Source organism: Rhinopithecus roxellana, chromosome 4 (assembly GCF_007565055.1).
Source record: "Rhinopithecus roxellana isolate Shanxi Qingling chromosome 4, ASM756505v1, whole genome shotgun sequence".
In the NCBI taxonomy this organism is placed as follows: Eukaryota; Metazoa; Chordata; class Mammalia; order Primates; family Cercopithecidae; genus Rhinopithecus; species Rhinopithecus roxellana.
Window position 1 is genome coordinate 144895802 of NC_044552.1, and position 26519 is coordinate 144922320.

The window sequence follows — 26519 nt, forward strand, 5'->3', positions numbered from 1 at the left end:
GAGAATGTCCAAACAAGGGAAGAGGATGCAAATGTCTAAGAACCCTAAGGGTAAAGGCAGAGGATTCTCTTTATATAAGAGATACTTAGATACCTAGCAAGTATAAAGAACCAGGCTAGTAGTATAGTTTGAAGTCAGGTAGCGTGACACCTCCAGCTTTGTCCTTTTGACTTAGGATTGTCTTGGCAATGCGGGCTCTTTTTTGGTTCCATATGAACTTTAAAGCAGTTTTTTCCAATTCTGTGAAGAAACTCATTGGTAGCTTGATGGGGATGGCATTGAATCTATAAATAACCTTGGGCAGTATGGCCATTTTCACGATATTGATTCTTCCTATCCATGAGCATCGTATGTTCTTCCATTTGTTTGTGTCCTCTTTGATTTCACTGAGCAGTGCTTTGTAGTTCTCCTTGAAGAGGTCCTTTACATCCCTTGTAAGCTGGATTCCTAGGTATTTTATTCTCTTTGAAGCAATTGTGAATGGAAGTTCATTCCTGATTTGGCTCTCTGCTTGTCTGTTACTGGTGTATAAGAATGCTTGTGATTTTTGCACATTAATTTTGTATCCTGAGACTTTGCTGAAGTTGCTTATCAGCTTAAGGAGATTTTGGGCTGAGACGATGGGGTTTTCTAAATATACAATCATGTCATCTGCAAACAGGGACAATTTGACTTCTTCTTTTCCTAACTGGATACCCTTGATTTCTTTCTCTTGCCTGATTGCCCTAGCCAGAACTTCCAACACTATGTTGAATAGGAGTGGTGAGAGAGGGCATCCCTGTCTTGTGCCAGTTTTCAAAGGGAATTTTTCCAGTTTTTGCCCATTCAGAATGATATTAGCTGTGGGTTTGTCATAAATAGCTCTTATTATTTTGAGGTACGTTCCATCAATACCGAATTTATTGAGCGTTTTTAGCATGAAGGGCTGTTGAATTTTGTCAAAAGACTTTTCTGCATCTATTGAGATAATCATGTGGTTCTTGTCTTTGGTTCTGTTTATATGCTGGATTACGTTTATTGATTTGCGAATGTTGAACCAGCCTTGCATCCCAGGGATGAAGCCCACTTGATCACGGTGGATAAGCTTTTTGATGTGCTGCTGAATCCGGTTTGCCAGTATTTTATTGAGAATTTTTGCATCGATGTTCATCAGGGATATTGGTCTAAAATTCTCTTTTTTTGTTGTGTCTCTGCCAGGCTTTGGTATCAGGATGATGTTGGCCTCATAAAATGAGTTAGGGAGGATTCCCTCTTTTTCTATTGATTGGAATAGTTTCAGAAGGAATGGTACCAGCTCCTCCTTGTACCTCTGGTAGAATTCAGCTGTGAATCCATCTGGTCCTGGACTTTTTTTGGTGGGTAGGCTATTAATTGTTGCCTCAATTTCAGAGCCTACTATTGGTCTATTCAGGGATTCAACTTCTTCCTGGTTTAGTCTTGGAAGAGTGTAAGTGTCCAGGAAATTAACCATTTCTTCTAGATTTTCTAGTTGATTTGCGTAGAGGTGTTTATAGTATTCTCTGATGGTAGTTTGTATTTCTGTGGGGTCGGTGGTGATATCCCCTTTATCATTTTTTATTGCGTCTATTTGATTCCTCTCTCTTTTCTTCTATATTAGTCTTGCTAGCGGTCTGTCAATTTTGTTGATCTTTTCAAAAAACCAACTCCTGGATTCATTGATTTTTTGGAGGGTTTTTTGTGTCTCTATCTCCTTCAGTTCTGCTCTGATCTTAGGTATTTCTTGCCTTCTGCTAGCTTTTGAATGTGTTTGCTCTTGCCTCTCTAGTTCTTTAATTGTGATGTTAGAGTGTCAATTTTAGATCTTTCCTGCTTTCCCTTGTGGGCATTTAGTGCTATAAATTTCCCTCTACACACTGCTTTAAATGTGTCCCAGAGATTCTGGTATGTTGTATCTTTGTTCTCATTGGTATCAAAGAACATCTTTATTTCTGCTTTCATTTCGTTATGTACCCAGTAGTCATTCAGGAGCAGGTTGTTCAGTTTCCATGTAGTTGAGCGGTTTTGATTGAGTTTCCTAGTCCTGAGTTCTAGTTTGATTGCACTGTGGTCTGAGAGACAGTTTGTTATAATTTCTGTTCTTTCACATTTGCTGAGGAGTGCTTTACTTCCAATTATGTGGTCAATTTTGGAATAAGTGTGATGTGGTGCTGAGAAGAATGTATATTCTGTTGATTTGGGGTGGAGAGTTCTATAGATGTCTATTAGGTCCGCTTGGTGCAGAGATGAGTTCAATTCCTGGATATCCTTGTTAACTTTCTGTCTCGTTGATCTGTCTAATGTTGACAGTGGAGTGTTGAAGTCTCCCATTATTATTGTATGGGAGTCTAAGTCTCTTTGTAAGTCTCTAAGGACTTGCTTTATGAATCTGGGTGCTCCTGTATTGGGTGCATATATATTTAGGAGAGTTAGCTCTTCCTGTTGAATTGATCCCTTTACCATTATGTAATGGCCTTCTTTGTCTCTTTTGATCTTTGTTGGTTTAAAGTCTGTTTTATCAGAGACTAGTATTGCAACCCCTGCTTTTTTTTATTCTCCATTTGCTTGGTAGATCTTCCTCCATCCCTTTATTTTGAGCCTATGTATGTCTCTGCATGTGAGATGGGTCTCCTGAATACAGCAGACTGATGGGTCTTGACTCTTTATCCAGTTTGCTAGTCTGTGTCTTTTAATTGGACCATTTAGTCCATTAACATTTAAGGTTAATATTGTTATGTGTGAACTTGATCCTGTCATTATGATATTAACTGGTTATTTTGCTCATTAGTTGATGCAGTTTCTTCCTAGCCTCGATGGTCTTTACATTTTGGCATGTTTTTGCTATGGCTGGTACCGGTTGTTCCTTTCCATGTTTAGGGCTCCCTTCAGGGTCTCTTGTAAGGCAGGCCTGGTGGTGACAAAATCTCTAAGCATTTGCTTATCTGTAAAGGATTTTATTTCTCCTTCACTTATGAAACTTAGTTTGGCTGGATATGAAATTCTGGGTTTAAAATTCTTTTCTTTAAGAACGTTGAATATTGGCCCCCACTCTCTTCTGGCTTGTAGAGTTTCTGCTGAGACATCTGCTGTTAGTCTGATGGGCTTCCCTTTGTGGGTAACCCGACCTTTCTCTCTGGCTGCCCTTAAGATTTTTTCCTTCATTTCAACTTTGGTGAATCTGGCAAGTATGTGTCTTGGAGTTGCTCTTCTCGAGGAGTATCTTTGTGGCGTTCTCTGTATTTCCTGAATTTGAATGTTGGCCTGCCCTACTAGGTTGGGGAAGTGCTCCTGGATGATATCCTGAAGAGTGTTTTCCAACTTGGTTCCATTTTCCCCCTCACTTTCAGGCACCCCAATCAGACGTAGATTTGGTCTTTTTACATAATCCCATACTTCTTGCAGGCTTTGTTCATTTCCTTTTCTTCTTTTCTCTTTTGGTTTCTCTTCTCGCTTCCTTTCATTCCTTTGATCCTCAATCGCTGATACACTATACTACAAGGCTACAGTAACCAAAACAGCATGGTACTGGTACCAAAACAGAGACATAGACCAATGGAACAGAACAGAGTCCTCAGAAATAATACCACACATCTACAGCCATCTGATCTTTGACAAACCTGAGAGAAACAAGAAATGGGGAAAGGATTCCCTATTTAATAAATGGTGCTGGGAAAATTGGCTAGCCATAAGTAGAAAGCTGAAACTGGATCCTTTCCTTACCCCTTATACGAAGATTAATTCAAGATGGATTAGAGACTTAAATGTTAGACCTAATACCATAAAAACCCTAGAAGAGAATCTAGGTAGTACCATTCAGGACATAGGCATGGACAAGGACTTCATGTCTAAAACACCAAAAGCAATGGCAGCAAAAGCAAAAATTGACACATGGGATCTAATTAAACTAAAGAGCTTTTTGCACAGCAAAAGAAACTACCATCAGAGTGAACAGGCAACCTACAGAATGGGAGAACATTTTTGCAATCTACTCATCTGACAAAGGGCTAATATCCAGAATCTACAAAGAACTCAAACAAATATACAAGAAAAAAACAAACAACCCCATCCAAAAGTGGGCAAAGGATATGAACAGATATTTCTCAAAAGAAGACATTCATACAGCCAACAGACACATGAAAAAATGCTCATCATCACTCGCCATCAGAGAAATGCAAATCAAAACCACAATGAGATACCATCTCACACCAGTTAGAATGGCAATCATTAAGAAGTCAGGAAACAACAGGTGTTGGAGAGGATGTGGAGAAATAGGAACACTTTTACACTGTTGGTGGGACTGTAAACTAGTTCAACCATTATGGAAAACAGTATGGCAATTCCTCAAGGATCTAGAACTAGATGTACCATATGACCCAGCCATCCCACTACTGGGTATATACCCAAAGGATTATTAATTATTCTACTACAAAGACACATGCACACGTATGTTTATTGCGGCACTATTCACAATAGCAAAGACTTGGAATCAACCCAAATGTCCATCTGTGACAGACTGGATTAAGAAAATGTGGCACATATACACCATGGAATACTATGCAGCCATAAAAAAGGATGAGTTTGCGTCCTTTGTAGGGACATGGATGCAGCTGGAAACCACCATTCTTAGCAAACTATCACAAGAAGAGAAAACCAAACACCGCATGTTCTCACTCATAGGTGGGAACTGAACAATGAGATCACTTGGACTCGGGAAGGGGAACATCACACACTGGGGTCTATCATGGGGAGGGGGGAGGAGGGAGGGATTCCATTGGGGAGTTATACATGATATAAATGATGAATTGATGGGTGCTGACGAGTTGATGGGTGCAGCACACCAACATGGCATAAGTATACATATGTAACAAACCTGCACGTTATGCACATGTACCCTAGAACTTAAAGTATAATAAAAAAAATAAAAAAATAAAAAAAAAAAAAGAACCAGGCTAGGAGGGGAGGTGGGCAACCTAAGGTTATGCTTCAAAGGAAAAGTGAGCTAAGAAAACCATGAGCACTTGGCCTCAGACAGTATTCCACTGGGTAGAGTAATTCCAGCAGCACACTTTGGTCACCAGTGGAACATTCTCAATCCAGAAACTAGAGCACCTATTGACAAATTATCTACTGATCATCAGTGGGAAAAGAGATACTACTGCAAAAATATTCACTTTGTAAGATACTTTCCATTCAGAAAAACAAATTTTAGTTGTTCTGGAAGAGATGTCTACTTTGTTGGTTATATAAGTAAAAAAATATGGATTTTGGATTAAGGTAGACAAAGCTCCATCACTCACTAGCCACGAGCGCGTGGGCAAGGATTGTCTTCATCATCCCTAAATTCTGCCTGATACACAGGTTTTCCATGATCTGACTCTGGCTCACCTCCCCAGGAGGCATCTCCCCACTTCACACTTCATATGTTATTTATCTACAAAAATGAACCAATTATTAATCCTCTGAGAGGTCACTGCCTCTGTCACATCCAGAACTCTACATTTTACTTTTTTTACCTTAAATATCCTCCTGCTCCTCTCCTCCAGCCTCCACTAATTTTCCCCATCCCACCTGGTTAACTTCTACTGACCCTCCAGACCTGGGTGCAAACACTTTCCAAAACCATGGTACCTTCCCCAAGCCATCCCATAGTTTCCCCTACCATGGCTGTTGGTGTTTCATCGCTGCTATCATAAATAACCACAAACTTTGTGGTATAAAGCAACACAAGTTTACTGTCTTACAGTTTTGTAGGCTAGTGATCAACATGGGTCTCCATTAGACTAAAATCAAGTTATCAGCAGGGCTGCATTTATTTTTGGAGGGTCTAGGGGTGAATCCGGTTTCTCTTCTTTTCCAACTTCTAGAGGTTGCCACATTCCTTGACTCGTAGCCACTTCCTCCACCTTCAAATCCAGCAACAGCAGGTGAAGTCCTCATATCACATCTCTCTGAACCACTCGTCTGCCGCCTCCTCCACATTTTTTTTTTTTTTTTTTTTTTTTGACACAGAGTTTCACTCTGTCGCCCAGGCTAGAATGCAGTGGCGCAATCTCGGCTCACTGCAAGCTCTGCCTCCAGGGTTCACGTCATTTTCCTGCCTCAGCCTCCCGATTAGCTGGGACTACAGGCACCCGCCACCATGCCCAGCTAATTTTTTTTCATTTTTTTTATTTTTTGTATTTTTAGTAGAGACAGAGTTTCACTGTGTTAGCCGGGATGGTCTCGATCTCCTGACCTCGTGATCCACCCACCTCGGCCTCCCAAAGTGCTGGGATTACAGGCATGAGCCACCAGGCCCAGCCCGCCTCCTCCACTTTCAAGGACTCCTGGGATGAAATGGGGCTCACCCAGAAAATTCAGAATAATCTCTTTGGGGGCCACTTTTCTGCCTTCCTCATTGTATCTCTGATCATGACGGTAAGCAAATATCTTCTTGCCTGTTTAAAGCTGTTGTTTGTCAATGCACCCGGCATAGGTAGGACCAGGACCTACATACAGTAGCAACTCAACAAGTATTTATTGAATAAACTTATACAGCAATAGGAATAACATCTCCATATTGCAGCAATATTTTCAGGAGAAAATGAGGTATACACACATAAATGTATCAAGATACAGTGAATACTCAAAAAATATTTTCCCTAACCTCATATATGAATTGGTGAAATACTAGGAAATTATTTTTGCTTATTGAATGCAAATGTGAAATTTAATGATAAGTGTCCTGGAATTTTTTTAACACCTACATAGCTGGTATCAAATTTTTATCATAAACTTAATTAACTACTAAACATAATGACCATACTAAAAGTCAAACCCTACTTACAGCAGTTCAAATTGACTTCATATTATTATAATGAATATACATGTTTAAATTTAAAATCATAGTTTATACATGTTATTTTATATTCTGATTTTTGAAATTAATATAATTTATAAAACTTTCTAATAGACTATAGCTCAGTTGTTTCCTCCACCTCCAGTTTATTTTTTCTTACTTTTAAAAATTAGATCCTAGGCTACAGTATGGTATACTCAATATTACAAGATTTTTTAATCTATTTTCAAGGAATTTCACATGATTTATTACAATATCATAAGTCAATAAAATCACTGAAATTAGAGTCTCAGGAACATGTATTCATAATTTATTACACAGGCTAATCTACTACCTTTAATGCCATTTGTACACTGCTCTTAGTAGACAATGACCTAATTCTATCACCTCTACCATTTACTAGCTGTATGGCTTGGGGTAAATCATTTTAAATCTCCAATTGATTTTTTTCATCCTTAAAATAAGGGGCTTGTACTAGATCAGCAAATGACCCATTTCAAAATATCCAGAGATCCTTTTAAAACTACATAATCCATTACAGGAATTACAAAACCTACTAGAAATGTTCCTCCACTCTCACCTCCATCCCTAGTTTCAAACTCAGCTTCATTAAGAATCGCTGCATGTAAACAAAACGTGACTGACGGGAATAGATGAGTAGTGTGCTGATCGCAAAAAAGGTTGGGAAGCATTAACACGGAAGAGTTCTAAGATCACATCCAGCACTGAACTTGCATTCATTTATGATTCTCGATGTAGATTTTATATTTGGCAGTTCTGACTGTTACATCTCAAGAAAGATCAGAACACAGCTAGAGGACGTATTGAGAAAAGTAACGAGATAATACAAGGGAAGGAATATTGTTAAAGGAAAAGAAATGGTTTTAAGCTTAGGAAATTGTGGCTAGAAGATAAAGGTAAAGAAAAATTTTTAAACCTTTTGTTAAATATACAAATCACAAAGCACATAGGCAAAAAAATCTAAAGATACAACACTTTAAGTTTAGAAGGGTAACATTAGCAGAAATTTTTCTTTTTACTTCAAACAGAAGAAGTAAAAGACTATAAAAGTCTTTACTGCAAGAAATGATACCAACTAAAAATATAATTAGCTTCCCATAAAAGATTTAAGGATATCCATGGGTGACAGATTTATAATAGTTTACATTAAAGGGAAGTAGGATATTTTTTAAAATACAGACTCTTAGCTTTTTAAAGATATTTTTGTAATAAAAGCAGCTATGATACCCTATAGCCTATAGTCATTTTGTAACATAATAAAACATGATATACTTGCCTTTTTAAAATGTTATTTTAAAGATGTCAAGTAATACTTGATATTTTAAGCTACAAGATACATTAATCAATTATGCATTTGCTTATAATTCGTCAAAAGAGTATTTGAACGTGAGTAGGTATGTCTCTCTTTTTAAGGAGTTTAATGAAAAGATCATCTTAGGAAAACCATCGATGTGTGTTGCCAAATTTTGGTGTGCTCAAAAGGTGACCTTTACACTAGTATAAGATTTAAATACATTTATCTCTTTTAGAATGAAAAACAGTAGCATCAGTAGTTTGAGTGGCAGGTAGAAAACTTAATATGAAACAATTCTTTGAACTTTTCAATGAGCACCTTCACAAGGGAATTTTGTTCTTTCAGATAATTCTCACCTGGGAAATTAACACTAAAGCATGCTGTGGGAAAAATGCAGTTGAAATGAAGAATCAGGCACTGCATGTATTTCCAAAGATCCATGGTCTTTTAGTGACCAATCCTGGTTACGTAGAGGATAGATTGTCATCATATTTGAAAATTCACTGCATGGGACTCAAGGAGACCCCGTCTTAAGCTGCTAATCCCCATTAACAGCCCCACCACAAGCCCCTGCAGTTACCTCATGATCCCTGCCCACAGCCCTGTGAATCCAAAGGAGCATCTCTCCTGGGGCTGTGATTGTCAGGAAATAAATAGTCAAGACCACAGAGTCATTTCCTTGAGAGGAATTCCCTCACCACATCCTATTTCCTCTTTAGTTAAGTCACTACCAGATATTTGGTCTTTATTAGTCAACCAGTATTGAACTGTAACTCCAATACCTTCCCCAGTCTGCGCCAATACACTCCCCCAACCCTTCTTCCACCATCCTCTAGAGCTCCTCTTCTAGGATCAGCAGACTCTACTGTTACCTTCCATCTCCTCGAACCAATCCCTTTTTGTCTTCACTGAAACCAGTTTCCTTAGGGCCATTATTTCTCCTGCAAACTTTTTGTTTTTTCCAGAGGCTAGCTCTGTCACCAAGGCTGGAGTGCAGTGGCATGATCACAGGTCACTACAACCTCCACCTCCTAGGTTCAATTGAACCTACCACCTAAGCCTCCCTAGTAGCTGGGACCACAGGCATGTGTCACCACGCCCAGCTAATTTTTGTATTTTTTGTAGAGATGAGGTTTTGCCATATTGCCCAGGCTAGTTTGGAACTCCTGGACTCAAGTGATCCACCTGCCTTGGACTCCCAAAGTGTTGGATTACAGACATCAGCCACTGCATGAGGTCCCCTGCAAACTTTTCATGAAGTTTTTCCCTTTTTCTCTCAGATCCTTTATGCCTCAGTCTGAGGAGTTGGAATAAGGGTTGTCCCTGCTCCCCACTGCTACCTCCAGGTTATTGTTTACCCATCTTCCAGGCAAAATCCTGCTGTGGAAAGTACAACACATGTATCCCCTATGTTCCTATACTCAGTTTCAGGTTCAAGGGCACTGTATATATTTATAAAGGTTGACCACTGCCTCAATGAGGAAGTGACAGCTTGAAATCCAATTCAAGATCTGTTTGCCAAGCCACAGCTCTAGTGAGGGATGGCACCACCCAGAGAAAGGGACACATGAGACACCATTATGGACCAGAGGCAATCCTGTCCTCCTCTCATTTCCAAAGATCTTACTCTTCCCTGCTCCATCTTTCTCCCACTTCCATCTGCATTCTTCTTCATTGCCTCATTGAGCAGATGAATCCTATAAAGAGCAGTTCAACAGGGCTACCTTTCCTTACATTTAATAATATAAACCGTAAATAGGCACTCATTACTGCCCAGAAATACTATAAATTTGCCCTAAGAAACTCTCCATCCCACTCACAAAGATCTGATCTTACACCCAATCCTCTCTCTTCCAACTTCTCTTAGTCTCACCTCCAACCTCACTAACAACGTGCTTGATGGATCATAAAGCTCAGTTCTTGCATGAAGAACCTTTCGTCTTCCACCACTAATGGTCTAGTTCACCTACATCTAAACTCATCTTCTCGTTGCCTTTTCTGATCATAATGAAAGGTGCATTCCAGTTCTAATCAAACCCAATTCCCTAAATCTCACTTTCTTATCTTCTCAAAGCCTTCTTGTCCTCCTTCCTTTGTCCCCTCTGTGTTTGATCACCAGTCTCTCATCTAGTGGGTCATTTTCATAAGCACACAAACATGATTTACTATAATCCATTTTAACAGAAAAGTCAATCAACTCTCTTTACCCTACAGTCCCCACACTAAGTACTACCCAATCTCTCTGTCCCTCTTCACACAAACTTCTCTAAAGTTGTTTCCACAAACTGTTTCTACTTCTTCACCTTCATCTCACTCTCTAGCTTCCAGCCACATTACTTTCTCCAAATTGCTCTTTCAAAAATCACCAGGAATGTCCAAGCTGTGGAATTCCCAAAATCGTGTACTGTGTCATCTTATTTGATGATTCAGCCCAATTCAACCCAGTAGATCATTCTTTCTTAGAAACATTCCCCTATCTCCATTTCCTCTAAGAGATATTCTCCTCCCTCTATTTCTGAACATGACAAATCTGCAATTTTTTTTTCCACTTCATTGGAAATTTTTTCTGAGACCCTTTTGCTCTTTTCTCCTTTTTTGCTCAGTCACCAAACCCTAGGCCTTACGGACTCAGTCAGGCATGCCCTTCTCGTCTTCATCTTCACTCCCTCCCTGGTGATCTCATCCAGTCCCACATGTTCAACCTCCAATGTGAATGCTGAGAACTCTCAATTCATATCTGAGGTCTAGAACATCTGAGTTCCAGATATATATACGTAATTGCCTATTTAACCTATATACTTAGATATCTAACAGGCATCTCAAACTTACCATAACCCGACTTACAATTTTTGTTCTTCCAAAACTCCCGCATCCTTTCCCAATTCAGTGAATTGTACCACCGCTCATCCTTTTACAAAATTCCATCTTGGATTGTTTCCAAGCCCTTAAGGCATATATCTAATCCACCAAGATGTCTTTTCTACTTCCATAGCATATCACAAATCTACCATCTTCTTTACATCATTGCTGGCATACAATAGCTACGGGGACCACCATGTCCCAGCTGGACCACAGCCATCACTTCCTTTCTGGTCTTCCCAATTATTCTACTATACCCACTAGCAACCTATTCTCCACATAAGATCCAGAGAGATTAAATTTTAATATATATACATCAGACAGTGTCACTCCCTTCCTTAACAATTCCAATAAGTTTTTATTGTACTTTTAATATCCAAACTCCTTCCCATGTGATATGATTAGGTTTTGTACCCACACCCAAATCTCACCTTGAATTATAACCCCTATATCCCATGTGTCAAGGGAGAGACCAGGTGGACATAATTGGATCATGGGGATGGTTTCCCCCATGTTGTTCTAGTGATAATGAGTGAGTTTTCACAAGATCTGACAGTTTTATAAGGGGCTCTTCCCCCTCCACTCAGCAATTCTCTTCCTACTGCCTTGTGAGGAAGGTGCCTTGCTTTCCCCTTCACCTTCTGCCATGATTGTAAGTTTCCTGAGGTCTCCCCAGCCATGCTGAACTGTAAGTCAATTAAAACACTTTCCTTTATAAATTACCCAGTCTCAGGCAGTTCTTTATGACAGTATGAAAATGGACTAATATAACATGTCTTATAAAGTTCAGCATGATCTGGCCTCTGCCTTCCTCTCCTACCGCATCTCAGGCTTTTACCATCATATTCATTATATTGCAACCACATGCTATGCTCTTTCCTGCCTCATGACTTTTATATTTGCTGTTCACTCTGTAATTTTCTTCAGATGGTTCCTTCTTAGCCTTCAGAACCAGTTCAAATGCCACCAAGTTATGCTTTCTAAATTTGCCTCAGTTAGGTTCCTCTCTTACATAGCACCTCTTTAATTTCTCTTGCCTCCAAAACAATCTCCTATAATTATGTATTATGTTCTTATTTACCACTTATATACATTGCAAGGCTCCCCCTAAGCTATGTAAGCTTCCTGGGAGCAGGAACAAGGTGTATTTATGGCTGAATCTTTAGGGCTGGTCATAGAGCTTGGCAAATAGGAAGCACAATAAATACTTGTTTAACTAGTTGATTAATCAATTAATGGAAAAACAAACAAATGAAAACAAAAACAAAGACTGTGGGCATTGTTTCTGTGGGCATTGGCTCTTTAGTTTGTTTGATATGGAGCTAAATGTGCTGAGAAAATATCTGCATGCTTGAGTTTGATATTTACAAAATGAAAACATTAACATTCATAGGCATTTATCACAAAGACATTGTTGGCGATTTTGTTAAAAAAAAAGTAATAAAATGATACTTGAGATATTAAAACAACATAACAGAAGAGGAAAATATAGAAGACTATAATTTTTATACTTCTCTTTTTGGCCAGCTTTATATCCAACTTGGAAGGGAAAACTAAAAATCAAATGTTAGCAGAGAAAATAAACAAGTTGAAAAATAAAGGTGATTTTCAGGGAAAGAAGTAAGCTTCTGAGAGGATAAATCAAGCTGACTGACCCAAATCTCCGAACCTCATATTTTTGGACATGCTAGGGGGATAAGGCTACCTGCATTCGAGAATGACAGCTGCTACAGCATTTGTTTTAAGAGCTTGAAGGTTGAGCCTGGCTGTTATCAGGTCTTAAGAAACAATCCCAATATGAGTATCTTCTATTGATGACTGTTAAAAAGAACTGACCAAATTGAACAAAGAATAATTGCTGAAAAAAGCTTCATTTTTATTAATCTATAGGGACAATAAACATCATTACTGAAAAAGTAATAACATATAATAGAAGCTTCCAAATATACAACAAAATTAATTGGAAAATCAATCAAAATTAAAATTTTGAAACTTAACCTGTTTTCAGAATAGTTACAAAATCAGTCTTTAGTATACACAATTTTTAAATAACCTTTTGAAAACTATATACAGGGGGCGGAGCAAGATGGCCGAATAGGAACAGCTCCAGTCTCCAACTCCCAGCGCGAGCAACACAGAAGACCGGTGATTTCTGCATTTTCAACTGAGGTACTGGGGTCATCTCACTAGGGAGTGCCGGACAATCCGTGCTGGTCAGCTGCTGCAGCCTGACCAGCGAGAGCTGAAGCAGGGCGAGGCATCGCCTCACCTGGAAGCGCAAGGGGGAAGGGGATCCGTTTTCCTAGCCAGGGGAACTGAGACACACAACACCTGGAAAATCGGGTAAGTCCCACCCCAATACTGCGCTGTAAGCATACAGGCACACCAGGAGAATATATCCCACACCTGGCCAGGAGGGTCCCACGCCCACGAAGCCTCCCTCACTGCTAACACAGCAGTCTGCCGCGATCTATCCGCAAGGCAGCAGCGAGGCTGGGGGAGGGGCGCCCGCCATTGCTGAGGCTTAAGTAGGTAAACAAAGCCGCTGGGAAGCTCGAACTGGGTGGAGCTCACAGCAGCTCAAGGAAGCCTGCCTGTCTCTGTAGTCTCCGCCTCTGGGGACAGCGCACAGCTGAAGACCAACAGGGGAAGCAGCGGGAGCCGGTGCAGATGCGAACGACTCTGTCTGACAGCTTTGGGGAGAGCCGTGGATCTCCCAACGCGGAGGTTGAGATCTGAGAATGGACAGACTGCCTGCTCAGGTGTGTCCCTGACCCCTGAGTAGCCTAGCTGGGAGAAATCCCCCACTAGGGGCAGTCTGACACCCCACACCTCACAGGGTGGAGTACACCCCTGAGAGGAAACTTCCAAAGGAAGAATCAGACAGGTACACTCGCTGTTCAGCAATATTCTATCTTCGGCAACCTCTGCTGCTGATACCCAGGCAAACAGGGTCTAGGAGTGGACCTCAAGCAATCTCCAACAGACCAACAGACAGTCCTTCTGACTGTCACAAGGAAAACTATCAAACAGGAAGGACACCTATACCAAAACCCCATCAGTACGTCACCACCATCAAAGACCAGAGACAGATAAAACCACAAAGATGGGGAAGAAGCAGGGCAGAAAAGCTGGAAATTCAAAAAATAAGAGTGCATCTCCCCCTGCAAAGGAGCGCAGCCCATCGCCAGCAACGGATGAAAGCTGGTCAGAGAATGACTTGGACGAGAGGAGAGAAGAAGGCTTCAGTCCATCAAACTTATCAGAGCTAAAGGAGGAATTACGTACCCAGCACAAAGAAACTAAAAATCTTGAAAAAAGAGTGGAAGAATTGACAGCTAGACTAATTAATGCAGAGAAGATCATAAACGAAATGACAGAGATGAAAACCATGACACGAGAAATACGCGACAAATGCACAAGCTTCAGTAACCGACTCGATCAACTGGAAGAAAGAGTATCAGCGATTGAAGATCAAATGAATGAAAGGAAGCGAGAAGAGAAACCAAAAGAAAAAAGAAGAAAAAGAAATGAGCAAAGCCTGCAAGAAGTATGGGATTACGTAAAAAGACCAAATCTACGTCTGATTGGGGTGCCTGAAAGTGAGGGGGAAAATGGAACCAAGTTGGAAAACACTATTCAGGATATCATCCAGGAGAACTTCCCCAACCTAGTAGGGCAGGCCAACATTCAAATTCAGGAAATACAGAGAACGCCACAAAGATACTCCTCCAGAAGAGCAACTCCAAGACACATAATTGCCAGATTCACCAAAGTTGAAATGAAGGAAAAAATCTTAAGGGCAGTCAGAGAGAAAGGTCGGGTTACCCACAAAGGGAAGCCCATCAGACTAACAGCAGATCTCTCGGCAGAAACTCTACAAGCCAGAAGAGAGTGGGGGCCAATATTCAACATTCTTAAAGAAAAGAATTTTCAACCCAGAATTTCATATCCAGCCAAACTAAGTTTCATAAGTGAAGGAGAAATAAAATCCTTTACAGATAAGCAAATGCTTAGAGATTTTGTCACCACCAGGCCTGCCTTACAAGAGACCCTGAAGGAAGCCCTAAACATGGAAAGGAACAACCGGTACCAGCCATCGCAAAAACATGCCAAAATGTAAAGACCATCGAGGCTAGGAAGAAACTGCATCAACTAACAAGCAAAATAACCAGTTAATATCATAATGGCAGGATCAAGTTCACACATAACAATATTAACCTTAAATGTTAATGGACTAAATGCTCCAATTAAAAGACACAGACTGGCAAACTGGATAAAGAGTCAAGACCCATCAGTCTGCTGTATTCAGGAGACCCATCTCACATGCAGAGACATACATAGGCTCAAAATAAAGGGATGGAGGAAGATCTACCAAGCAAATGGAGAACAAAAAAAAGCAGGGGTTGCAATCCTTGTCTCTGATAAAACAGACTTTAAACCATCAAAGATCAAAAGAGACAAAGAAGGCCATTACATAATGGTAAAGGGATCAATTCAACAGGAAGAGCTAACTCTCCTAAATATATATGCACCCAATACAGGAGCACCCAGATTCATAAAGCAAGTCCTTAGAGACTTACAAAGAGACTTAGACTCCCATACAATAATAATGGGAGACTTCAACACTCCGCTGTCAACATTAGACAGATCAACGAGACAGAAAGTTAACAAGGATATCCAGGAATTGAACTCATCTCTGCACCAAGCGGACCTAATAGACATCTATAGAACTCTCCACCCCAAATCAACAGAATATACATTCTTCTCAGCACCACATCGCACTTATTCCAAAATTGACCACATAATTGGAAGTAAAGCACTCCTCAGCAAATGTACAAGAACAGAAATTATAACAAACTGTCTCTCAGACCACAGTGCAATCAAACTAGAACTCAGGACTAAGAAACTCAATCAAAACCGCTCAACTACATGGAAACTGAACAACCTGCTCCTGAATGACTACTGGGTACATAACGAAATGAAAGCAGAAATAAAGATGTTCTTTGAAACCAATGAGAACAAAGATACAACATACCAGAATCTCTGGGACACATTTAAAGCAGTGTGTAGAGGGAAATTTATAGCACTAAATGCCCACAAGAGAAAGCAGGAAAGATCTAAAATGGACACTCTAACATCACAATTAAAAGAACTAGAGAGGCAAGAGCAAACACATTCAAAAGCTAGCAGAAGGCAAGAAATAACTAAGATCAGAGCAGAACTGAAGGAGATAGAGACACAAAAAACCCTCCAAAAAATCAGTGAATCCAGGAGTTGGTTTTTTGAAAAGATCAACAAAATTGACAGACCGCTAGGAAGGCTAATAAAGAAGAAAAGAGAGAGGAATCAAATAGATGCAATAAAAAATGATAAAGGGGATATCACCACTGACCCCACAGAAATACAAACTACCATCAGAGAATACTATAAACGCCTCTATGCAAATCAACTAGAAAATCTAGAAGAAATGGATAATTTCCTGGACACTTACACTCTCCCAAGGCTAAACCAGGAAGAAGTTGAATCCCTGAATACACCAATAGCAGGCTCTGAAATTGAGGCAACAATTAATAGCCTACCCACCAAAAAAAGTCCAGGACCAGATGGATTCACAACTGAATTCTACCAGAGGTACAAGGAGGAGCTGGTACCATTCCTTCTGAAACTATTCCAATCAATAGAAAAAGAGGGAATCCTCCCTAACTCATTTTAAGAGGCCAACATCATCCTGATACCAAAGCCTGGCAGAGACACAACAAAAAAAAGAGAATTTTAGACCAATATCCCTGATGAACATTGATGCAAAAATTCTCAATAAAATACTGGCAAACCGGATTCAGCAGCACATCAAAAAGCTTATCCACCATGATCAAGTGGGCTTCATCCCTGGGATGCAAGGCTGGTTCAACATTCGCAAATCAATAAACGTAATCCAGCATATAAACAGAACCAAAGACAAGAACCACATGATTGTCTCAATAGATGCAGAAAAGGCTTTTGACAACATTCAACAGCCCTTCCTGCTAAAAACGCTCAAGAAATTCGGTATTGATGGAACGTACCTCAAAATAATAAGAGCTATTTATGACAAACCCACAGCAAATATCATACTGAATGGGCAAAAACTGGAAAAATTCCCTTTGAAAACTGGCACAAGACAGGGATGCCCTCTCTCACCACTCCTATTCAACATAGTCTTGGAAGTTCTGGCTAGGGCAATCAGGCAAGAGAAAGAAATCAAGGGTATCCAGTTAGGAAAAGAAGAAGTCAAATTGTCCCTGTTTGCAGATGACATGATTGTATATTTAGAAAACCCCATCGTCTCAGCCCAAAATCTCCTTAAGCTGATAAGCAACTTCAGCAAAGTCTCAGGATACAAAATTAATGTGCAAAAATCACAAGCATTCTTATACACCAGTAACAGACAAGCAGAGAGCCAAATCAGGAATGAAATTCCATTCACAATTGCTTCAAAGAGAATAAAATACCTAGGAATCCAGCTTACAAGGGATGTAAAGGACCTCTTCAAGGAGAACTACAAACCACTGCTCAGTGAAATCAAAGAGGACACAAACAAATGGAAGAACATACCATGCTCATGGATAGGAAGAATCAATATTGTGAAAATGGCCATACTGCCCAAGGTAATTTATAGATTCAATGCCATCCCCATCAAGCTACCAAGGACTTTCTTCACAGAATTGGAAAAAACTGCTTTAAAGTTCATATGGAACCAAAAAAGAGCCCGCATTGCCAAGACAATCCTAAGTCAAAAGGACAAAGCTGGAGGCGTCACGCTACCTGACTTCAAACTATACTACAAGGCTACAGTAACCAAAACAGCATGGTACTGGTACCAAAACAGAGATATAGACCAATGGAACAGAACAGAGTCCTCAGAAATAATACCGCACATCTACAGCCATCTGATCTTTGACAAACCTGAGAGAAACAAGAAATGGGGAAAGGATTCCCTATTTAATAAATGGTGCTGGGAAAATTGGCTAGCCATAAGTAGAAAGCTGAAACTGGATCCTTTCCTTACCCCTTATACGAAGATTAATTCAAGATGGATTAGAGACTTAAATGTTAGACCTAATACCATAAAAACCCTAGAAGAGAATCTAGGTAGTACCATTCAGGACATAGGCATGGGCAAGGACTTCATGTCTAAAACACCAAAAGCAACGGCAGCAAAAGCCAAAATTGACAAATGGGATCTAATTAAACTAAAGAGCTTTTGCACAGCAAAAGAAACTACCATCAGAGTGAACAGGCAACCTACAGAATGGGAGAAAATTTTTGCAACCTACTCATCTGACAAAGGGCTAATATCCAGAATCTACAAAGAACTCAAACAAATATACAAGAAAAAAACAAACAACCCCATCAAAAAGTGGGGAAAGGATAGGAACAGACATTTCTCAAAAGAAGATATTCATACAGCCAACAGACACATGAAAAAATGCTCATCATCACTTGCCATCAGAGAAATGCAAATCAAAACCACAATGAGATACCATCTCACACCAGTTAGAATGGCAATCATTAAGAAGTCAGGAAACAACAGGTGTTGGAGAGGATGTGGAGAAATAGGAACACTTTTACACTGTTGGTGGGATTGTAAACTAGTTCAACCATTATGGAAAACAGTATGGCAATTCCTCAAGGATCTAGAACTAGATGTAACACATGACCCAGCCATCCCACTACTGGGTATATACCCAAAGGATTATAAATTATTCTACTACAAAGACACATGTACACGTATGTTTATTGCGGCACTATTCACAATAGCAAAGACTTGGAATCAACCCAAATGTCCATCTGTGACAGACTGGATTAAGAAAATGTGGCACATATACACCATGGAACACTATGCAGCCATAAAAAAGGATGAGTTTGCGTCCTTTGTAGGGACATGGATGCAGCTGGAAACCATCATTCTTAGCAAACTATCACAAGAACAGAAAACCAAACACCGCATGTTCTCACTCATAGGTGGGAACTGAACAATGAGATCACTTGGACTCGGGAAGGGGAACATCACGCACTGGGGCCTATCATGGGGGGGGAGGGGAGGAGGGAGGGATTGCATTGGGGAGTTATACATGATATAAATGATGAATTGATGGGTGCTGACGAGTTGATGGGTGCAGCACACCAACATGGCAAAAGTATACATATGTAACAAACCTGCACGTTATGCACATGTACCCTAGAACTTAAAGTATAATAAAAAAAAAAAAAAAAGAAAACTATATACATTCCACACGTCTAGCTGGCCATTATTAACTAATAAACATTAATGAGAAAGACAATACCATTTCAAAAGAAGAAGATAAAATTATCTTACTGGATAAATCTGTATTTGTGCCTCCCACATTAAATAATTGTGTCTTATGAACAGACACTTCTCAAAAGAGGACATTTATGCGACCAAACATATGAAAAAAAGCTCAACACCACTGAGCATTACAGAAATGCAAATCAAAACCACAATGGGATACCATTTCATGCTAGTCAGAATGGTAATTATTAAAAAGTCAAGAAACAACAGATGCTCGTGAAGCTGTGGAGAAATAGGAAGGCTTTTATGCTGTTGGTGAGAATGTTAATTAATTCAACTGTTGTGGAAGACAGTGTGGCATTCCTCCAAGACCTAACAGCAGAACTACCATTCAACCCACCAATCCTATTACTGGGTATATACAACCACAGGAATATAAATCATTCTATCATAAAGACACATGTACGTGTGTGTTCACTGCAGCACTGTTCACAAGAGCTAAGACATGGAATCAACCCAAACAACTATCAATGATGGACTGGATAAAGAAAATGTGGTACCTACATACCATGGAATATTATGCAGCCATAAAAAGGAATGAGATCATGTCCTTTGCTGGGACATAGATGGAACTGGAAGCCATTATCCTCAGCAAACTAATGCAGGAATGGAAAACCAAACACCACATGTTCTCACTTATAAATGTGAGCTGATCAATGAGAGCACATGGACCCAGGGAAGGGAACAATACACACTGGGGCCCGTACGGAGAGGGCAGGAGAAGGGAGAGCATCAGGATATATAGCTAATGAATGCTGGACTTACTACCTAGGTAATAGGTTGATAGATGCAGCAAACCACCACAGCACACATTTACCTATGTCATAAACCTGCATGTCCTGCACATGTATCCTAGAACATAAAAAATAAAATAATAAAATAAAATAATATAAAATAACTTTTTAAAAAAATGTGTCTTTTTAAATTCTGTACCTTTTCTTCCCAGGATGGTTGGATTTTTGCTTTGGCAGAAAATACTTAATTGCAAGGTAAATTCAGCAACTGTGATAATTCTGCAAACCAAGGAAACTACATTTTTTAAGAAATTTCATCTGTTAACAAAGTTTTAGAATATATATACTGCACTCAGAAAAGCAGACAATCAAGTATTTTATCATTAATTAAAGTAGAAAGAGTTTGAAATGACTATGAACAAACAACTGACTCAACCTTCTGCTAATTTAACCACAGAAAGTACGGTGCGTGTGATTAAAAGCAGTGGATTTATCAGAAAGGCATATGAAAGAGCAGATGATGATAGTTTGGGCAACTTTTTCTTAAGTGTAGACTACCTACCAAGAACTTTGACACATAACTTTTGATATCACAATAATTCTACATATTAGACATGTTCTCCACTTTAGATCAAGGAAATGGAAATCAAGGAAATTTCAATGAGTTGAAATAACTTCCTACAAGTTAGCATAAAAGGCAAGTGCATAAGATGGCTTTTAACCAAGGATTGCCCCATATACCTTACATTCTGTGCTTTCTGTTTTACCTGTACCAACCTAGAAATACCTTAACATAGGCAAGGTAAAATGTGACTTCATGGGTTAAGGACAAGGAGAAAAAGACAGCGTAATTAGTGATTTCTAAGGAATTGTTTATAGCACAGAGCTATGCTGTCTCATTTCCTCTACAATACTTCAGTGTAGATAACTATGTGTGCATATACATGGGTGTGCATATATATACACATACCTGTATATACATGCATGTGCAAACACATCTATACACACATAGTTATACATGTGTGAATACGTGTGTGTGTGTTATAGAATGTTATTTTGGCCCTGGAGTACCAAAATATATACAGCTAAAATAGCATTTCAGACCCAAATCAGGCATCAACACTGACTGTGCTATAAACACATTTCAACAATCACTATCTCAACAGGCACTAGAAAATTTGTTAATTAGCATTAAGAGATGGACCGAAAAAAAAAGTTATAAGTAAAAAAAGTAGTGGTCAGGATATATAGATTAGTTAGAAACATTAGAGACAGGCCTATTGTACAAAGAATCCAAAAAATCAGGATCCAGTTGTGTTTCAGAATTAAGATTTTTTTGAACATTAGGAATACTAATATTATGAAAGTAACTATATTAACTACTACCCCTGAACAGGGTCTGGGGAAGCAATCAAACACATTAATATTTCTGCAGCAAGGAACAAGGCCATTCACACTAACCAGAATAAATAAAGACTTTAATAAATACCCGCATGGCAATTCAAAGCTTTCTGTTATCAAAGCTGTTTTTAGATTTTGGCATTGTAGATAAGGGATTGTGGACTTAAAATTGTGAACAGCCAAATTATTTAGGCTAACTGCAATTCATACAAAACATTTCCTTTGAAAGATGATATTGAACTACACACATTATGCTGCACAGTATTCCATGTGTAAGTATAACAACCCTTCACCCCTCCAGAATTTGGCTGACAATGATGTATATACAGAATAGGCTGGAAGATAAGAGGGCAGCCATGGTAAAAAGGCCTCTCAGCAGCCATTGGACAGGGTGTGATGGCCATGTACTGGAGTGCAATACATTATGCATAAAAAAGGCCCATATCTTTCATCTGATATGGCTTCTAAACTCAACACAGATATGAATCAGTAAGCAGAATTATAGACAGAACTGAGAGGCAGGTACACAAAGCAGTCACCAAGAACGTCAGCAAAGGCTGACAGTCTGATTGAAAGAAGAAAAATGAAACTGTTTTTAGAGATGATAAGAGCCTGACTTGCCAGTCAAGCTTGAATTCCAATCCCAGCTCTGCCATTATAAGCTGTGTGGTCTTGAGTGATTCCTTAATTTCTCTGTACTTCAGTTTATTCATCAACACAGGACTGATGAAAATGCTACCTCTCTCCTGTGGTTGTTGTGAAGATTAAATGAAATGATGTGTGTGAAGAGCTTAGTAGAGTGCCTGACAATGAGATGATACTCAAAATTTATATGCACAAAACAAAGCCCCAAATCTCACAAAGTATAGCAGCCTGAATAAATTTACTGCCAGTTCTTCAGAACTCAGAGCATGAAGAGTATTACCATTTAGCATAGAAAAATATCATCCTGACTGTGTTGCATGACTTTGAACATGCCATTTAACTTCTCTGAGTCTAAGAACATTAGATTAGACCATGTATTCTCAGCAGAGGTAATAAATGGTTATTTCTTTTCAGGGGGAGGGTGAAAAAATGTACTCTTTTTATATATAAAGCACAACCATACAGTACACAGTATATCATGGTATTAAAATTTCATGGGGGAGATGAGTCTGCAAAGGCTCCTTAGGGAAGCAATAATGTAAAGAAAGGTTGAGAAATACTGGTTCAGAAGCACTCTAAGGTCACTTATATCCATCAAAGTTCTTTAATTCCATCTTTGCAACAATAATACCAAGAATTAAAAAAAAGAAAGTTAAATATACATTCACAAGCTTTAAGAAGGCAAAGAAAGATTTATATATTCTACAAAGATGTCCATCTAAAATAGTTAAAAATTTAAATATCACTGTATTTAAAAGAGAAAACTCTCTTTACATATAGAAGCCCTAGTTGTCATTCGTGAAGGGATCCTATGAGCCAGTTTTGCTCTGTTTTCCCTGCTTTATAGATAACAATATATCTAAATCATGTCTAAATATTAATATAATTACTTATTTCCCCCACCACCAAATGCAGAGAAAAACAATAAGGCAACCACTTGTAACTACAAAGAAACTGGAACATTGTGATTGTCTTAGCTATGATAAATGAAAAATCGTCTTGCAATATAATTCATTTTTAATTGCCTCTTCCATCTAATCCAACTACTGCTGTAGGCCGTCTTAAAATATTTACAAAGTAGAAGCAAAAAAAAAAAGAATTGGAGGTGCTAAATAAACCAGGCCACACATTCCTAAGGGATCAATTTTTTGTTAAATTACAAGGAAAACAAGTCCTAACTCTTGTACATGGAACTTTTAGAAACACAAAGATAAAGTATATTTAAGGACTATATCTCTTGAGGTTAAAGCTGTTTTTAATTCACCTTCTTCCCCGCGTGAGTTATGGCATCTTTACTACATCCAAATAACCTATCACAATAAAAGAGAAAAGTTGTAGTAAAATGTTAGAAAGACCATATTATACTCACTCTGCTTTAACCACTTGCGAAGTTTTGCCTTTGCTAACCCAGTCTTATTTTCTCCAGTATCCTAGGTATATCTAACAACACATTCAACCTCACATTCTGCCCTCACAACTCTCTTCTTCGAGTTTTCAGAACTTCAGAGATTGTAACTAAAAATAACATTCTGGAAATGTATAAAACTTCTCCATGTCAAAATGTTATTAAATGCTTAGTCATAGTTTATTATCAGGAATATATCAGGAATATAAAGTGCTCTCATACCCATTGTATTCATGGCAAAATAGATGTGTTTTGATACCAAACTGGTTTTAAGACACTTGCATTTTAATAGATAACGATGCACGTAATTTCACTTAGACACAAGCATTCCCAGTACTATATGCACGATGTAAATATCTTTTTTTACTAGTGATGAATACAAATACGCAATCTTAAAGAGATGCTAATCACTGTTTATGATTTCTCAAATTCTAGGTGTTCAAGTGACAGAAAATTCTCTTGTAAACACATATTCTATTTTGGGCTGTTCCAAATACTCTAACTAGACAAAGCAATGGGAAAAAAGATAGTAAATTAACTAAAACTCTAAATGCACATAGATTATTTCAGGGGTTTAGTGTTGGATCCATGTGTGTCTGGTCCTCAACTTAGGATGCCCCACCCAAATAGCACACTATTACAATTACATTTAGGGATACTATTACCCTGATGCATCTGTAAACACCTGCACGCCTTACATTCAGGGTACTACAAAGTGTATTCCAAATAATACCAAGAGTATAAGATAATCAGAGCACATAATCATTGGCAAGGTTTAGGCTGATTTAAAAAAAAAAAAAAAAAAAACCTCCATTGTAAAAATTCAAATACGTATTGTATAAACATACATTCTGAACTAAGTATGATAATACTAACTCAGCACATCACAATATAAAAACAAAAAAACATAAAATGTACTTGCAGTAGCCACATGTTTGGCCATGAGAAAGCCAAAGCAATTAAATTCTCAACTTGACAATATACATTCATCTGCCAGGGCCTTAGAGTTACCTTTGTTTGAGATTGATCCATGACGTTTTTAAGTACTCTGTGGTTTCTTTCACATTCCTTGTGTCATCACTCCCATATTCCTCCAGGAGTTTCTGCAGGATGTTATCGAATGCCATGACGATACCATCTCCAGGACCCAGTTCTTGAAGCAGTATCTGAGGTGCAAGTGTAGGTCTGTTTGTTAGACTTGGTCACTCAGTAATTAGTATCATCAAAACAATAGTACTCCCAGCAGATTTTGACATGCTTTAGATACAGATATCATGAGATGAAAACAGACTGGGGGCAAATCCTTTCTTATATGTAAGCAGAAACCAAAATTAGGAGAAGTGAAAAGAAACTAAGTGAAAAGAAACTGACTATCTAAGAAAGTGATCAGGTACATAGATGACAATATTACAAGATTATTATCTTTTTCTTTTTGAGATATTTTCTTCCTCAAACCATTTGTCTTTTTCATTCCTTCTGTTGTACCTCTGATCCTTACAGGGACATGTGTCACAAAGGACTGAATACAGACAGAGTTTCTGCATACATGCCTGGAGAAACGTGAAGGATCAACAACATGGACATCTTCTATCTCTTGCCCCTGGATCACAAGGTGTGTTTACAAAGAACCGCTTGAATGGATCAAGCTGCCAAGCAAGGTTTACTGAGAGTTTACTTGAGTAGCCAAACTGATGCTGAATTTGTCCACTGGCATTGGTTCTTTGATATAGTTTTTCAGCCTCTGAGAGTCTCTGGATCAAGGTACTCACCATGAAATCTAAATGACAACTGCAACTTTTAATATAATGCTTTTTGTAGCAATTGGGAAGATTTTAAATCAGCCTAAGGCTTCAGAAGAAAAGAACCACACTGCTGATTAGAAAATAATCTTCTAATATGATAACTGAAACACTGACATCATTTTAATTGTATTCCTCTAGTTAAGGGGCTAGGGGCTTCACTACGACTTAGGAATCGCTTGGTGGAAACAATCAGCAGTATCACAAACACAGAGAATGATCCAGAAACACGTATAACTGGCCACCTGCTTTTAAAACTGTAACCAAGTAAAGTCTGCATTTGTGGAGAATAAAAACATACTTCCACATTTTCGATTGTTTTCTACATATACTCTCTTAAATTCTTCACAGATATATACTTCTATCTTAGGCTAGCTGAAAGGCAAATAAATGTTATACCAAACTATAACCTCACAACCAAAACCTCCAATTCAAGAATATTTTATAATTTTATACAGAGAATCTTAAAAGCACTTTTAAAATTACCATAGTTGTTCAATAATATTACCAACTCTATAACTAACCTGATGACAAAAAAGATGCTTGCTATCATGAAATTAATAAAACCGTTTGGTTAAAAAGACATTAAAGGAAACTAAACTTATCTGATTTGTTCACTACAGTAGCCCTCAAATGAAAGTCTTGGAACATTTTATTAATAAAAATAACCTTCAGGGTAAGTAAGTAATATGGTTTGGATTTGTGTCCCCACCCAAATCTCACGTTCAATTGAAGGAGGAGCCTGGTGGGAGGTGACTGGATCATGGGGATGAATTTCCCCCATGCTGGTCTTGTGATAGCGAGTTCTCACAAGATCGGATGGTTTAAAAGTGTGTGACACTTGGGAGGCCGAGGTGAGCAGACTACTTGAGCTCAGGGGTTGCAGATAAGCCTGGGCAACATGGCAGAACCCCATCTCTACAAAAAATACAAAAATTAGCTGGGTGTGGTGGTGCATGCCTGTCATCCCAGCTACTTGGGAGGCTGAGGCAAGAATCGCTTGAACCCAGAGGTGGAGCTTGCAATGAGCTGAGATCCTACCACTGCATTCCAGCCTCAGCAACAAAGTGAGACAATGTCTCCAACAAATAAATAAAATCTGTGGCACTTCTCCTTTCTATCTTTCTCTCTTTGTCTTGCTGCCTTGTAAAGAAGGTGCCTGCTTCTTCTTTG

General features: G+C 38.8%; 1 protein-coding gene across 1 annotated transcript in view; it reads right to left on the bottom strand.

The window, feature by feature from the left end:
• The window catches only part of UTRN (utrophin), a 603735-nt gene that overhangs the window by 300634 nt on the left and 276582 nt on the right, over window positions 1-26519 (bottom strand). Inside the window, 1 exon segment of the mRNA XM_030928184.1 lies at window positions 24559-24713. Coding sequence (XP_030784044.1) covers window positions 24559-24713 — 155 coding nt within the window.